Source organism: Bubalus kerabau, chromosome 9 (assembly GCF_029407905.1).
Source record: "Bubalus kerabau isolate K-KA32 ecotype Philippines breed swamp buffalo chromosome 9, PCC_UOA_SB_1v2, whole genome shotgun sequence".
In the NCBI taxonomy this organism is placed as follows: domain Eukaryota; kingdom Metazoa; phylum Chordata; class Mammalia; order Artiodactyla; family Bovidae; genus Bubalus; species Bubalus kerabau.
This window is the reverse complement of record NC_073632.1, coordinates 51316903-51332468: the sequence shown is the minus strand read 5'-3', so window position 1 is coordinate 51332468 and position 15566 is coordinate 51316903. Positions and strand designations below refer to the sequence as shown.

The window sequence follows — 15566 nt, the reverse complement described above, 5'->3', positions numbered from 1 at the left end:
TCTTTATGGAGCTATAACCTCTGAGTTCCTCCCCTCCTCCTGGTCCCAGCCACCATGGTGGGCTTGGCTGCCAGTGTTCCTGGTGGAGGCAGGCATGCTGCATCAGTCTCTCCTTGGCTACCTCACCCTCGTCTCCCCAATATCTCTATCCCCCTCATCACATCATCTATATATGAATGACCTAACTGGAAGTTAGCCCTTGGGAGTTGAGTGCTTGCATTCTGCAGTACACTGATGGTTTTCTAGTGTTTTGAAGTGCTTATTCTTGATCTCTGATCTGATTGTACAAGTCATTCTTTTTTTAAAATACATAAAGAACGTGAGAATATGCTTTCTTGGTTCCGAGTCAATAAGAAAGGAACTAATTTGACAATGTACATTTCCATTTTTTCAGTTGGCTAAGCTTCTTTACTCCAGTTTAGAACTAGTTAGCTAGTGATTTGATTATACACTAATCAAGATATGGGGCTTCCCTCATAGCTCAGTTGGTAAAGAATCTGCCTGCAATGCGGGAGATCTGGGTTTGATCCCTGGGTTGTGAAGATCCCCTGGAGAAGGGAAAGGCTACCCACTCCAGTATTCTGGCCTGGAGAATTCCATGGACTATACTGTCTATGGGGTGGCAAAAAGTCAGACACAACTGAGTGACTTTCACTTTCAATCAAGATATGTGCACAATCCAGGAGGTAATTCCCATATCTTCTGTAAGTTATACATTATACGCATTTGGGAAAAATATTCACCAAATGAGGATTATACATCTCTACTGTAAAGCAAATTAATTCAGCATGATAGAGAAAAGGAAAGTATTCAGGAAACTGTTCACTTTACATGGAGAGAAGCATTGTGAGTTATCTGTTACTCATGGTTGAACATGTAGTAATTATTAGTCAGGATCCCCACATGGGGAAAGGCAGGGCACATTCAACCTGGTTGATTGAGTAAAGCAAGAGGGGCTACATATATAGCATGGCAGAGTTTTAAGGAAACCACAATTTTTTCCCTTGCAAGCCCTCTTCCAAGTCTCTGTCCCTAAATCTGTAATCCAATATTATGTCATCTTCTTAAAGAAAGCTCTCAAAATCATATGCTTCATGCCCTCCCCTGCCCCGGTTCCATACCAAGCAAAGGATGGTGAAGCACTGCTGGGCCAGCACCACCGAGACCCTTTCCATCGCAGGGCTAGAGGGGTGAGAGGAGGAAGCAATTCCTGTGATCTGAAAACAGAGTGTATCTGCAGAGGTGGTTCCTGACAGAGACCTTGGTCAGGCTGAACCACACCCAGCCCAAAGCCTAACCAGGAGAGGGAAAGGTGGGAAGAAAACAGCTTGACTTCACTCTAGTCCCTCCCTTTGATCTCCTGTCAGTGCCTTTTAAAGGCTGAACCTACCGAAGTCAAAGGGTAAGGGAGTCTGTTTCTATATTCCTCACAGAGAAGGGTGAAGAAAGGGGCATAAACAGAAGTGCCCACTGTTTACAAAGGCACCTGATTCCACAGCCAGTGCTCCATCATAAGTGAGAGTTCGAGCCCCATCATTATTATATTGCACGGTCCAGGCAGAAGCATGTCACACAGGTGTAACATACTCTGTGTGGTCATTATGAACATAAAAGTGGTATGTTAGTCATCTTCTGGACTTCCCTTGTGGCTCAGCTGGTAAAGAATCTGCCTGCAAAGTAGGAGACCTGAGTTCGATTCCTGGGTTGGGAAGATCCCCTGGAGAAGGGAAAGGCTACCCACTCCAATATTCTGGCCTGGAGAATTCCATGGACTATATAATCCATGGGGTATAGTCCATGGGGTTGCAAGGAGTTGGACATGACTGAGTGACTTTCACTTCACAAGTCATATTCTAGGAAAAGGAATCTTGTTTTCCTGAAAGTGAAACTCTTAGCTGCTCAGTTGTGTCCAACTCTTTTAACCCGATGGACCATAGTCTGCCAGAGTCCTCTGTCCATGGAATTTTCCAGGCAAGAATACTGGAGTGGATTGCATTTCCTTCTCCAGGGGAACTTCCCGACCCAGGGATCAAACTCAGGTCTCCTGCACTGCAGGCAGATTCTTTACTGTCTGAGCTAATATACTATCAGTTCAAATGGGAAAAGTTACTGAGCTAACTTTAAAATGCCTGACTCATGTCTTAGGAATATTATCTAGATGTTTTGGATCATGGTTTGCATCTGTAAGATTAAGAATAAAATCTGGCAAAAGGCAGATTCTCAATGATTACTAGTGGAATGAATGAGTAAAATACACACACACTTTAAGGTCTTGCCTTCCGTTCTCATTAATCATGTGTCAGTGGCTTCACAACCAGGTTTTACTTTGTTTCTGACAAATAGTAAATGACCTAAAGACAATTCTTAGCTGGAACTGGTAGTAACTTTTTAAAAGAAACTCTTTACTTCTTTAAAGCCTCTGAAAGGGTGGAAAATACTTTTGGAATAATGAACTTGCAACTTTTTCCTAAATTATGACTTTCATATTCAGTAACGCCTCTTTTTCAGGACTCTGTTAAACCTGGAAGTTAAAAAAGAAAGTCTGCTCCTATTCTTTTACACGATAGTATACCTATAATTCTATTAATATACAACAGGATATGATTGTCATTTGTTTTGAAGTGACATCATTAGAAAAAACAAATATATTGAGGTTGTAAGTGGAGAAGTATGTGTCACATGAAGTTGAAAGGACAGAGACATTAAAGAAAAATCAAGGAGAACAGTGGTGAGCAGCAAGGATGGGGTGGGCACTGGGATGCTGACAAACATTGGGAACAGCACAGGGGCAGGCAAGCACTGCACCCCAAGAGACTGGGGAGCAGCGAGAGGCTCTGAAGTTCTGAGGCAATGTATTGTTGGTTGCGTCACATGAAATTGTACATAGATCAAAACTGAATGCAGTAATTTTCTATGCCTTTTTGAAAGAACCCTGCTTATGTCTAAACCGTGGGTCATTTAGTGCAAACCTTAGTCTACACTCGTATCAGCCACGGAAGAAATCACTATTATAGTGCAAATGTAGTAACAGAGGTCCATAGTTTGGTCTCCAGAACTGTTAAGCTGTAGCTTAATTAGAAGGCAATGGCACCCCACTCCAGTACTCTTGCCTGGAAAATCCCATGGATGGAGGAGTCGGGTGGGCTGCAGTCCATGGGGTCGCTAAGAGTCGGACACAACTGAGCGACTTCACTTTCACTTTTCACTTTCCTGCATTGGAGAAGGAAATGGCAACCCACTCCAGTGTTCTTGCCTGGAAAATCCCAGGGACGGGGGAGCTGGTGGGCTGCCGTCTATGGGGTCACACAGAGTCGGACACGACTGAAGTGACTTAGCATAGCATAGAATAGCATAGCATAAGAGAAGGAACTTGATAGCATATGGAAAAAATATTTTAAAAGATACAATGAAAAAAAAAAGATACAATGAAAAGTGTCAGTGTTTAATAGATCAAGGTGCACCCTGTGAACACGTCTTCCTTTGCATTTTGTGTGTGTGTTCTATTATTTAGAATGGGCCATATATATTAGCACAAGCATTATCAAAAAGGTAGAGTGATGACGAGGAGAGCAGATCATTTTTTCCCCCCAGGAGAATGATTGCTTTACAGTGTTGTACAATGATTTCCATTGTGCAATGAAATGAATTAGCTATATGTATACACGTATCTCCTCCCTCTTGGACCTCCCTCCCACTCATCCCACCCATCTAGGTCATCTCAGATCAGAGAGTGGAGCTTCATGTTTATTTGTCTTGTAACCTAATTCAACGTCAGATTTTCTATTCAGCTTTGACTATTTCTTTTTTCTCCCACTTCCTCACACCTCATTTTTGTCCTTTGTTGGCCACAAGGTTCAAAAGTATATCTTGCTTTTATTGAACAGAATTTTCTAACCCTTGTTTTTACATTTAAAAGTTGGTGGGTGAAGTGGTTTAAATTCCCATATTTTTTAAGCCACACGACTAAGGCTGTTTTTACAAAATCTATGCAGAAAAAAAGTTCCTTGCCAATGCAAACACATACACACATGTGCTGTGAACCTAAAATATTATCAAAGTGACAAGGCCAATTTTATCTTTCATAATAATGATATTGGATTCACTCCTCATCATGGCTGAACTGGAGTTAAAGAGCTAAAATATCTTTCAGAATCAACAAAGTGAGCTTATAGGGAATCACAGTGTTTTCTCCCCAGAAAAGTTACTTGTGTACATCACTGACCACATTTTAGCAGGAGGCACATGTGAATACATGTAAAAAGATCTTGATCTGCTTTCTCAGGTTATATGCAGGCTGGGAGCCAGCAGTAAACCTGAAGAAATTCAAGTTTGTGTGCCAGCAGTCATTCTGCATCACTGGGCAGAATCCTCACATGGATAGAACAGAGCTGCACATTCTTGACCCCACTGAGTCTTGTGCAGAAAAAGGTTTCCATTTTGTTCTTGTTTTGTTTAGACCCAACCATGTTTATAGTTGTCAAAAGGGTGTTGGTGACTCCCTTTTGGAAGGGAGGGGGTGGTTACTAATTCTGTAGTAGCATGAAATAGTTTATGTCCACCTCTATTGTAAGTCCCTGTGCTAGGTGTTGGGAATACAAATAGATCTTTTTCTTGCTCAAAAGGAGCTTATTCCACCAGGCAAGGAGAAGGTGGGAAATATGACTTATTTTCAAACAGTATAATGTATTAGCTACATTTGCAAATAATATGCTCAACATATTTTTCTTCAACCTCCAAACATGATTTCAGGTGCATGCATGCATGCTCAGTCCTGTGACCCTATGGACTGTAGTCCGGCAGGCTCCTCTATCCATGGGATTGGGGACTGGCAGATGAGATACTGCATGCTCTGCACCAGGAACTAGGATCAAAGAAAATTACTGTCTCTGTCTGTGTCAGCTTTTATCCCCTACAAAATTTAAAAATTAGGTAATATTTCTAGGGATTGTAACTTTCCATAAACTGAATGCTTCTGAGTTTCAGACTCAAATTGTTAATTGCCCACAGCATTCTGTATAATATTTAAAAATACACTAATGATATAAGTTTGATTTCAGGTGAAGCACTTCTAAATTTAAAGCAATGCCTTCAAGGTAATCTGAAAAAAATAAGAAAGCAACGAACTATTTTGCCTGTATGTCCAGACATTTTGGCATATTAACAATGTATCCTGTATTTCTTGACTTTTGGTCCCCCACCTCCCCAGTGAGGAGATAGAGATCTCTGAAATTATGTATAACAATACAATGTAGCTTTTATTTAGTGGCAGCTGCTGATGATAGGTGCTGCCATACCAAGAAGGTTGAAAATCAGAGACAGCACTGCAGTCTCCTTACAGATACGCACCCCTCCTGATGAGCCACATGTAATGCTTGCCATGGCTGGATGGCATCACCGACTCGATGGACATGTGTTTGAGTAAATTTCGGGAGTTGGTGATGGACAGGGAGGCCTGGTGTGCTGCGATTCATGGGGTTGCAAAGAGTTGGACACAACTGAGCAACTGAACCGAACTGAATGTTTGCCAACAAGAACACTAAAACAGATCGCAGCACACAATCCATGGACCATTTCTAACACTGTCCTTTTGTGGACTGAGCTCATCCCAGTAGGGCAAGGGTGGCAGGGGGAGTCCAAGTGCACGTTCTGCACAGTCAGGTGGGCAGAAAGGACAGAGTATAAAGCTCTCCAAAGGAGACTGCAGGATTTCAAGGCTCTGCTGCAGTCTGAGAATGCTCAGGACCCTGACTAAGTGAGGAAGAGAGCCCTGTGGAAGCAGAAAGGAGTCTGTTGGACTCCCATGGCCTCTCTGCAAAGCATTTCCCTTCATAACAGGTGATCATCAAGGTTGAGGCGGAAAATGCTGGGTCCCTGGCCTCCCATTCTACAGGTTTAGGACTCTGGGTGCAAAGGCTCCTACTTAAGGAGGCACTACTCTCTAGATAATTCCCAGGACATCTCATTTTGTCTTCTATCTACCATACTCATTCTTCCTCCACGAACACTGGGGTGAAATCACCCCTGGCTGAAAAGAAACATGTGTCCTGTTTTAAGAAGAGGTGTTTGTTCCTCAAAGATATAACTGTGAACTTAGGAGGAATGATTCCCTCTGCACTCTTCTCAGAAGATCCTGCATAGAGATCTGATGCTGGAGATGCAGGGCCCCTCGGGGGAAAGACAGCATTCCCCTGCAAATAAAGAAGTAGCTTTTGAAACTACTTGAGGCACCCTTTGATTAAGAACTATGTATGAAATGTGCACCCGAGCCAGATGGACCGTGTTTCTGCTCTTTACTTCCCAGGGAAAAAGCTTCATTTTTAAGTCAACTTCATTAAGATAATTTACACATGAAAATTGTACCATTAAAGTGTACAGTTTGAGTTTTGAAAGATATGTGCACATGTGTTGCCATCACCACAATCAAGATATAGAACACTGTCCTTATCCCTGGGAGGTCCTGTGTGCATATTTCCAGTCACACCTCCTTGCCCACCCCACCCTCAGACAACCTTTGATTTATTGGTGCTTTCTATGATTATAGATTGGATTTGCCTAGACATTGCCTAGAATGTTATGTAAGTGGAACCATTCTATACCTTTTGAGTCTGGCCTCTTCCAGTTAGCACAATGCTAATGAGATTTATCCATGTCATTACATGTTTTTAAAGTTCGGTCCCTTGTATTGCTGAGTAGCATTCTGTGTCCAGGTGTGCCACAATTAGTTTATCCTTTCACTAGCTGATAGACATTTAAGTTATTTTTCAGTTTATTATTATGAATGAAGCTGTTGTGAACATTCATGCCAAAAGTTTGGAATTCAAGTAAGTTCAATAAACAGAGCAGTTTGACAGTTGACAGACTGGCTGCTCCTCTGGGGGAAGGAGGAGTCGAGTAGTTGATGAGACCAAGTTACAAAGAACAATTGATTTTGTAAAAAGCAGCTATAGCCAAAAATGGAAAAAAAAAAAAATGAACAGAGAAGACTGCTGATCAGACACCTTTCAGCTGTATGGGAAAAATGGATTGATTGCAACATCATTGGCAGGACAGAATAATTTGTACACTAGTTTACTTTGGACACGGGCTAGAATTAAGCCAATGAGACTCAAACCTATTTCTGGCTACTTCTTTGTGCTATGCTTAGTTGCTCAATCCTGTCTGACTCTTTTCCACCCCATGGACTGTAGCCCACCAGGCTCCTCTGTCCATGAGGATTCTCCAGGCAAGAATACTAGAGTGGGTTGCCATGCCCTCCTCCAAGGGATCTTCCCAACCCAGGGATCGAACCCTGGTCTCCTGCATTGCAGACGGATTCTTTACTGTCTGAGCCACCAGGGAAGTCCATGAAAAGTGAAAGTCTCTCAGTCGACTCTGACTTTTTGCGACCCCATGTTCTATACAGAACATGGAATTCTCCAGGCCAGAATACTGGGGTGGGTAGTCTATCCCTTCTCCAGCAGATCTTCCCAACTCAGGAATCGAACTGGGGTCTCTTGCATTGTGGGCGGAGTCTTTACCAACTGAGCTATCAGGGAAGTCCATGCTGCTAAGTCACTTCAGTTGTGTCTGACTCTGTGCTACCCCAGAGACGGCAGCCCACCAGGCTCCCCCGTCCCTGGGGTTCTCCAGGCAAGAACACTGGAGTGGGTTGCCATTTCCTTCTCTAATGCATGAAAATGGAAAGGGAAAGTGAAGTCGCTCAGTCGTGTCCAACCCTCAGCGACCCCATGGACTGCAGCCCACCAGGCTTCTCCGTTCATGGGATTTTCCAGGCAAGAATACTGGAGTGGGTTGCCATTGCCTTAGGATATGTTTAAAGGCCTGTCCAGGCACCAGAGACAAAGAGCTCCATTCCTAAAGTTAAAAAGACTACTGACTGTGGGACCTTAAGCAGGGATAAGAAACATTGGCAAATGAGCATAAAAACACTACCTATCTTAAGGACAGTCTCTGATAAGAATCTATATAAATCACTTAGCAAGTCTAGCACATAAGGAAGGATTTATTATGTTTAAAAATCATGTAATGCCTTTGACACATAGTGAAAGAGTCCAAACATATTCCTTAAGAAACAAGTATTTTAACTTTTTTTCCCTTAAATTACACTGTGAATTCTTCTATGTTGTTTATATAACCACTGAATAATTGAATTATTAATCAATTTGGCTAGATTTTAAAAGCATATCAACTCAGTCACAAAATCTCTCTGTGGCCACAACATTCCATTGTCCATCTCCTCACACTGTAGCTGTTTAGTTCCAAAGTTCCCACCAGCTGCTTCTCCCACCTGAAGAATCACCTCTGGAGTTTGTCAGTAAATCTGATTCAGGAGCACTTCCTTATGAGCTCCTGTGGGAAGTGTGGTCTGCAGTCTACTCCCCTGGGCTAACTCTGGCTCGGGGTGCCCATTGCACCATCATGTCCTGTAGGGTGGGGTTGAGGGAGCTGGGGTTGGAAGATGAGGACCTGGGCTTGAATCCTGATATTGCCCCCACACATAACATACCTGAAGTCTCTCAGCTGGGATCTTTCCTTTCCTCCTTTCGGCTGTAGGGTGACAAGCACCTCACATTGCTGTTACAGAATTACATGTTACAGTAACAGGGGGCTTCCCTGGTGTCTCAGTAAAAAATCTGTCTGCAATGCAGGAGACCTGGGTTTGATCCCTGGGTGGGGAAGATCCCCTGGAGAAGGGAATGGCAACCCACTCCAGTATTCTAGAGGAGCCTGGCAGGCCATAGTCTATGGGGTCGCAAAGAGTCGGACACGAATGAGTGACTAAGCACAGCACAGCATATAGTAACAGGGCTGTCTCAGTGAGTGCTTGTGGACCCTGTTAATTCCATGCTTTATCTTAGTCTTTCCTGTTTACCACCATCTCCAAAGTCCACTGGCTGCATATACTTCAAATGAAATGGAGCAGTCTTTAAAGAGTGATTCAGGAACTTCTCTTGTAAACAGTCAATATTGTAAAAACTGCCCTGCGTGTTCACCTTTCAGAAAAGGTGGGGCTCAAGCTAGCTCCTGGGTTTCAGGTGGAAGAGGTAATCTTAATATTAAATCTATTGTAGCCAGATGTATGTGGGGTTGTGTTTCAATGGGCTTGTCACCAGGAATAGACTTCCCTCCGCTGGGAGCCAGACTGGATTCCCGCTTGAGCTCCGTCCCTCCGTCCGGCAGGCGGGCCTCCTCTTCTTCTTGCGCGCCCCGCCCCTCGGCTCTCAGCTCTGTGCGCGCTGTGCGCCCATTGGCGGATTTGCTTTTATTGATTTGTTCTGAGCGCTCTCCTGGCTTCCCGCGCCAGTACCAGGTGCCGGCCGTTTTGCCCCAGGCTATGGAACAGGAACGGGTTTTCCCCTTTGTGGGCACGGGCACTGGGCGGCTCTTGCAGGTGGCCGGGGGTGGGGGTGGGGGGCGGTGGTGCCCTTCCCTTGGATAGGTCGGACCCTGAGCCCATTGGGTTGCTGAGGAACCGATCCCTGGCTGAGGTCGGTGTGGGAGAGTCCTGCGCTCTTCTGTCCTCCGTGACCCGTGGCGGGGGACCTACAAAAGTGGTCACCCTGCACCTTTGCCCTCCCTCCAGCACCTGCCCCCATATTGACACCCAGGAACACCCCCACGGGAAAGAGCCTCTTGGGTGAGCTGGGCAGTGGCCAGCTGTGTTCCCTGGGGACCAGTAGGTGTTTGAATGTCCACGTGCTTCTCCCATTGGACCGGCGCAGCCTGGCCCTCTGAGAACCTCCGACTTGGCTGGGGGCACACCCACGTACTTGAACTCGATTTCTTAAGGTTTTTCAGTTGAACCCAAAGTGGCTTCTTTCTGTTCTGGAAGAGAAGACTGTTTTTCCTCGTTCTTCTTCCTGCCTCCAGAAAGAAGTGGCGGTATTTCAGGGGGAAAAAAATCCCACTTTTAACATACTTTAGCATGTTTACTGCTGCCCTGTAGGCAGACATGGCTGTTTGAAATTACATCTTTATGGGATTCCCTGGTGGCTCAGACAGTAAAGAATCTGCCTGCAATGCAGGAGACCCAGATTCAACCTCTAGGTCAGGAAGATCCCCTGGAGAAGGGAATGGCTACCCACTCCAGTATTCTTTCCTGGAGAATCCCATGGTCAGAGGAGCCTGGCGCACTACAGTACAAGGGATTGCAAAGAGTCGGACACTACTGAACGACTAACAAGTTTAAAGCAAAACATAGAACTGGGAGTTATTTATTTTGCATGGGTGATTATTTGGACGTTCCGAATTTTCTCTCATGATTTTCTTTCTATAGATAAAGGAAATGTTACTCTTCGGTAGCACAAGGATAAATAGTGTTTGAGAAAAATTCAAAAAGTGAAAAAAAATTATTTTGTTGGAATGAATGCGAAAATGTAACTCTCACTTTCAATTAGAAACTCTAGCCTATTATCATTTTGGCTTGTAGTTCCATAATGTACTTACTATTAATACTAAAAGGAAAAGCAGGATTCTCACATCTGTCTCTCCCATCCCCTTTTATTTTTCAGTCCAGAGCACAACCACCAGAAGAGAACAAAAGGAAGCCAGTTTTGGGAAAACTTGGCACTCTGTTCACGGCCGGAAGGAGAAGGAACAGCAGAAATGGGTTAGAGAGTCCCACCAGCTCAAATACCAAACCAGGCTCTCCCAAAGAAGTAACCTCTTCCAGACTCCCGGAAAGAGAGACTGAGAAGAGTCAACCTCTGGGCGGCCAACCAAGGCCGACAGACGCATGCGAGGAGGGCTCCCCACAGGAGAAGTGCCAGGAGCCGGAGGGTGAACACCTCGAGGGCTGCGTGCAGGCAGCCCCCCCGGACGCCAAGCGATCACCTGGCCGGGGCAGCCATGCAGCTGCGGCTGTGCAGCAGGGCCGTGAAAGTGATTCACCCCAATTAGAACCTCTGGAGGCAGAGGGAGAGACCTTCCCAGATGCCACCGCCACTGCCAAGCAGCTGCATTCCTCATTAGAGAACTCTTCCAAGCGGGAGAACGCAGAGGCACTCATCCGCAGTCCCGGGGAGGACGCTTCGCCCGGCGCTGGCCGCGAGCAGGAGCCCACCCAGGGATCGAGGGGCGTGCCGGGCTCGCCTACTGGGGAGCATCCCGTCCACGGGGCCCCTCGCTTGTGTGCCCACGGAAGCTCTCCGGAGCCCCAGGGTGCGCTGAGCCAAGCCCCGGAGGACTCTTCAGCTCCGCCCGGCGACCAGCCCGCAGAGGGTGCGGAGAACCGGGCGGGCTCAGCACCAGTCAAAGCCGAGCCCCCGGGGCAAGACTGCCGGCCCCGCGAGCGCGCCCACCCAGCGAAAGTGCTGACTCTGGACATCTACTTGAGTAAGACCGAGGTGGCACAGGTGGACGAGCCGGTCGTGATCAGCCCCGGGGCGGGAGATTGCGGCGATTGCGACGACATGGAAAAGAGGTCGAGCGGCCGCAGGTCTGGGAGACGGAGGCGGTCGCAGAGATCCACCGACTCCCCCGGCGCTGACCCGCCGCTGCCCGACTGTGTGCCCCGGGACGACACGGTGTTCGAGGACGAGGTGGCGCCAGACGCGGCCGCCGAGAATGGCTGTGCAGAAAAGAAAGTGAAATCTCCTCTGCAGGCGGCCCCCAATGGGGGCGTTGCCTCCGCTGCCGGCCTAGAGTCCAAGCCCAGCCCCAGCCCCAAAGGGCAGCTCCGAGGGGAGCCGGAGCGGAGCAAACAGCCGCCGCCCGCCTCGTCCCCCACCAAGAGGAGGGGCCGGAGCCGCGTCCCCGAGGCTGTGCCCACCTCGCCCGCAGGCGGCCCGCGGCCTACGGCCAAGGACTCCCCTCTCAAGAGGGCGCCAGACCCCGGCCCCAGCCCTGCCGCCAAGGAAAGCGGGGAGGAGGCGGCCCGAGTCATCCCCCGGGAGCTCACGGTTAAGAGCAGCTCGCTACTGCCTGAGATCAAGCCCGAGCACAAGAGGGGGCCGCTCCCCCACCTCTTGGACGGCCGGGGAGACGGAGGTCGAAGCAGAGACTTGGGCAGATCGGCTGGAGGTTCTGACGCCTCCGAGGGCTTGAAGCCCAGGAACCACTTCGGTGTGGGCAGGTCAACGGTGACCACGAAAGTGACCCTGTAAGTAACTGCGGGGTCACTTGCAACATTATCATTCATAAACTGCCTAGACTCATTCTATTTGAATTCTTGGATAAGTAAGCTTAAGAGTTGGGTTGGGCCAGCCCAGCGGCTCTTGAGGGGCTCCGAGTCTTTGCATTCCTGGAGGAACTGCCTGTGCATTGAATTTTCTCCTGGGTGGTGAAATTGAGATGGTGAAGGAGTAGTTGACACAGTTAAGGTTTAAGAAGATGGCCCGTTCAGGACCCTAGTCGGTTGTTATTAATAATTCCTATTAATATAAGGCTTTTAAGTTCAGTGAATGTAAAAGTAAGATATCTCTTAAGGTTCAGTATTTACATAACTAATAGACGACCTCGTGGCTTGACCGGAGCTCATTCTATTCTTTATTCAAAATATACACCAGCATTCCTGGGTGGAACATTCTTAAAACACAAATGCAGTGAATTTGAAAACAGGGAGCAAACTCGAGCGTGTACAGTATACCCAGTAACTTTGATATGTGTGCATTTACAAGAATTCACAGAACCTTTTATGGAACTTAGTGCATTATTGGCCTAAAGCTTAAAAAAAAATCTCTAATACAAGTATCTCCGTTGTTTCTTCCCCTTTATGATGTTAGGAAGTTTGGTGATTTTTTTTTTTGGGGGGGTGTTTGGTGATATTTTTGCTCCCAGACTAAAACGTATTTTTCAGTTATTGAAGAAAAATCAGTGTTTTTACTGGGAAGCTGTTTGACAAATGAAAGGACACATTAGAAGGATCAAGGTCAACAGCTGACTATGACCACTGTGCTGTTAAGTTTATTGATTTTTCAAATATTTATTGAGTACCTTCTGTGCTGGGAACTATGCGGGGAAAGTCACAACTGTGATTCACTGTATATTTGCCTTTGAACAGTTTATGGCACAGTCCAGCACCCAAGATGCCGACAAATCAAATAACTACATGAGGTGATAATCTGATTAAACTGCCACATGAATGTTACCATCCCTAAGGCTGGGGGTGTGGAAAGGAGGAGGAAATCACTGTTGATATTTTTTTTTTTTGGAGGAAGTGGGATTGTGCCTTGATGGTGAGTGAAGTCTGTATAGGCAGACAGGACAGGGAGGGCACCCTATAAAACTCAAGACTCTCCCCCTTTCCCTAGCAACTCTCCCCTATCTCTCAGTCAGCAAATGTGAAAATGAGTATCTAAACTGCTCAAGGTGTTTTCCTATATTCACACATTTTTTAAAGCTGAGACTTTCCCAACATTATGATTCATAAACTGAACAGATTCATTCTGCTTGAATTCTTGGATAAGTAAGCTTAAGAGTAGGAGGTCTGCTTGGTAAACACTCGCGAGGAAAACCTGCTTAATGAATAACTTGAGCTATCTCACCCAGCTGCCAACCTGGAGCACTTTGATGGAGTCAGCAATTTATTCTGTAAGAACAGCCTTGGAAAAATAACCTGAGTGAATGATGCCCATTATTTGCAGAAGGCCAGTGTGACTGAACGTTCAGACCTCCTAAGTGTGAGCCTTAGAGACATGTTGTTGTGTACTGATTAAGGACGCTTCTTGTCTTCCAATCAGAATACACCAGTGGAAAAACCAGAAATGTTACACTGTTAAGGGATAGGGTAAACAAACAAAGCCTCTTACATGAAAATCTTCATGTGCTGTTTCCTGTAATAGAACTAAACCAAATGTCCTTTTCTAAGGAATAATTATTTTCTACCTAAAATTTTCCTTTCCCAGAGGCTCAGTTTAATTCTGTTTTGTGCATGGCCTTGCACTTGGTGAACTGGCCAACGATTGGAATGGAGACTTAATAATTCTTTCCAGTCCTTTGACCCATTTCCATTTGACTGATGGATTTTTTTTTTTTCAGACCCTTTAGTTTTTCCTCTGATTGTATTTCAAGTAGAAGTGTTACTCAGATTATAAAAACAACTTGAATCTGAAATTTTAGAGTTAAAACTATTTTATATTCCCTGAAAAATAATCATTATGAAGAAGCATGTTTATTGATGCTGTTAGAGAAATTATGTTTTCAGTTCTCTACCAAGTATTGAATGTTGAGATTCTTAAAATGGTATGTTTAGAATAAGGAGAATTTTCTTTCATATTATAGTCACAGGTTCTTAGACTTCAGGGTATTTTCCCTTCTCACATCTTAATGAAGGCATTACAACATGAATTATAGGAGCCTTCCTTTTAATCAGTTTGAACCAGGTTAATTGTAGTGACTCTCAGTAGCAGAAGTTAATAGCACAGAAAGTTTGGTTGTAAAATGTATTTTGATCTTCGTGTAAATCTTTAATGTGCAGATACGTGTGTCCTGTCCTTAATGTAGCTTATTGGCTAAGCTAGAGTGTTTTCCACTTACATCATAAGGTCTGCTTTGATGTTTGACTAAGTTCCTTTAGGTGATCAGTGAGAATTTTTAAAATGTATATTCCCTGATATGTGAACATCCCTTATTAACTGATAACATTTGTAAGTTCTCTTACTTATCTCACTGGCTTTAGAATTTAATCTTTAAGGAAGTGCTTATAAGTTAATTTTGCTTTTAAATTTCAGATATGGGTCCACCATGGGGGAACCTAGATATCTCAAGATACAGGAGAAAGCAATGCCTGGGAGAAATTCATGAGAATATAGCAAATTTAGTATTTAATTAAAAATTTTTTAAAAATCTAATGCTAAATGCTGTATTTAGGAAGGACTTCTCAAGTCTTCTCAGTCTTCTCATTTTATCTAGAAGGATAAGGTGTCATCATCCAAAGTCATCCTGCCTGTTCCTTCAAAGGGCTCATCAGGGCCACCTTCTTGAAGGCCAGTGAGTCCATGCAGGAGACAGTGTGAGATCTTACTACTTCTCTACTTTGTATTCTCTTTATCAAGATGGCCTCTAAAGTATGATTATCTTATAGATCTCATGATAATTTATTGGCTCCTTGGCTCATAAAACTGGAGAGAACCAGAGGAGGTTACTGTTTTCCTGGGAAAACAGGATAGAAGGGTTGTTAGGAACATGGCATCTGAAACAAGAACACCTGGCTTCTGTCACTTAATAGCTGTGTGACTTCAGGCAAATTATGAGGCAGGCCATAGAAAGTGCTTGGCCATTAGTGAATGTTAGTGGCTGTTATCTCTTACCTTTTATAAACCACTAGACCAATGATTTAGACATATTTTTATTTTTGTTTTAGAGTCTGTTCTTCTTGGAAAGCTTATGTAAAAGTGACATATGTAATAGATAAGTCAGAGTGATTCTAGTTGAAAGGAGGGTTGCTGGCCAGCAGTTCCATCCCCCAGTCTCTACTGTCCCCAACGGCGACCCTTGAAGAGAACTACAAGGATGTCTTCAACCATAACGTGTGTGTGTGAACCAACTCTGTTCTAAACTATCTAGTTTTTCGTCTGTTAGTTTTTATAGATAGAGAAGGTAGAGTCCAGAGAGCTAAAGTAACTTGA

The 15566-nt window shown here is 44.9% G+C and overlaps 1 protein-coding gene across 1 annotated transcript in view; it reads left to right on the top strand.

Moving 5' to 3' along the window:
- Positions 1 to 15566, top strand: part of CRYBG1 (crystallin beta-gamma domain containing 1) — a 248824-nt gene that overhangs the window by 184395 nt on the left and 48863 nt on the right. The window contains exon 3 of the mRNA XM_055535300.1: positions 10512 to 12100. Coding sequence (XP_055391275.1) covers positions 10512 to 12100 — 1589 coding nt within the window. The remainder of the gene's footprint in view (positions 1 to 10511; positions 12101 to 15566) is intronic.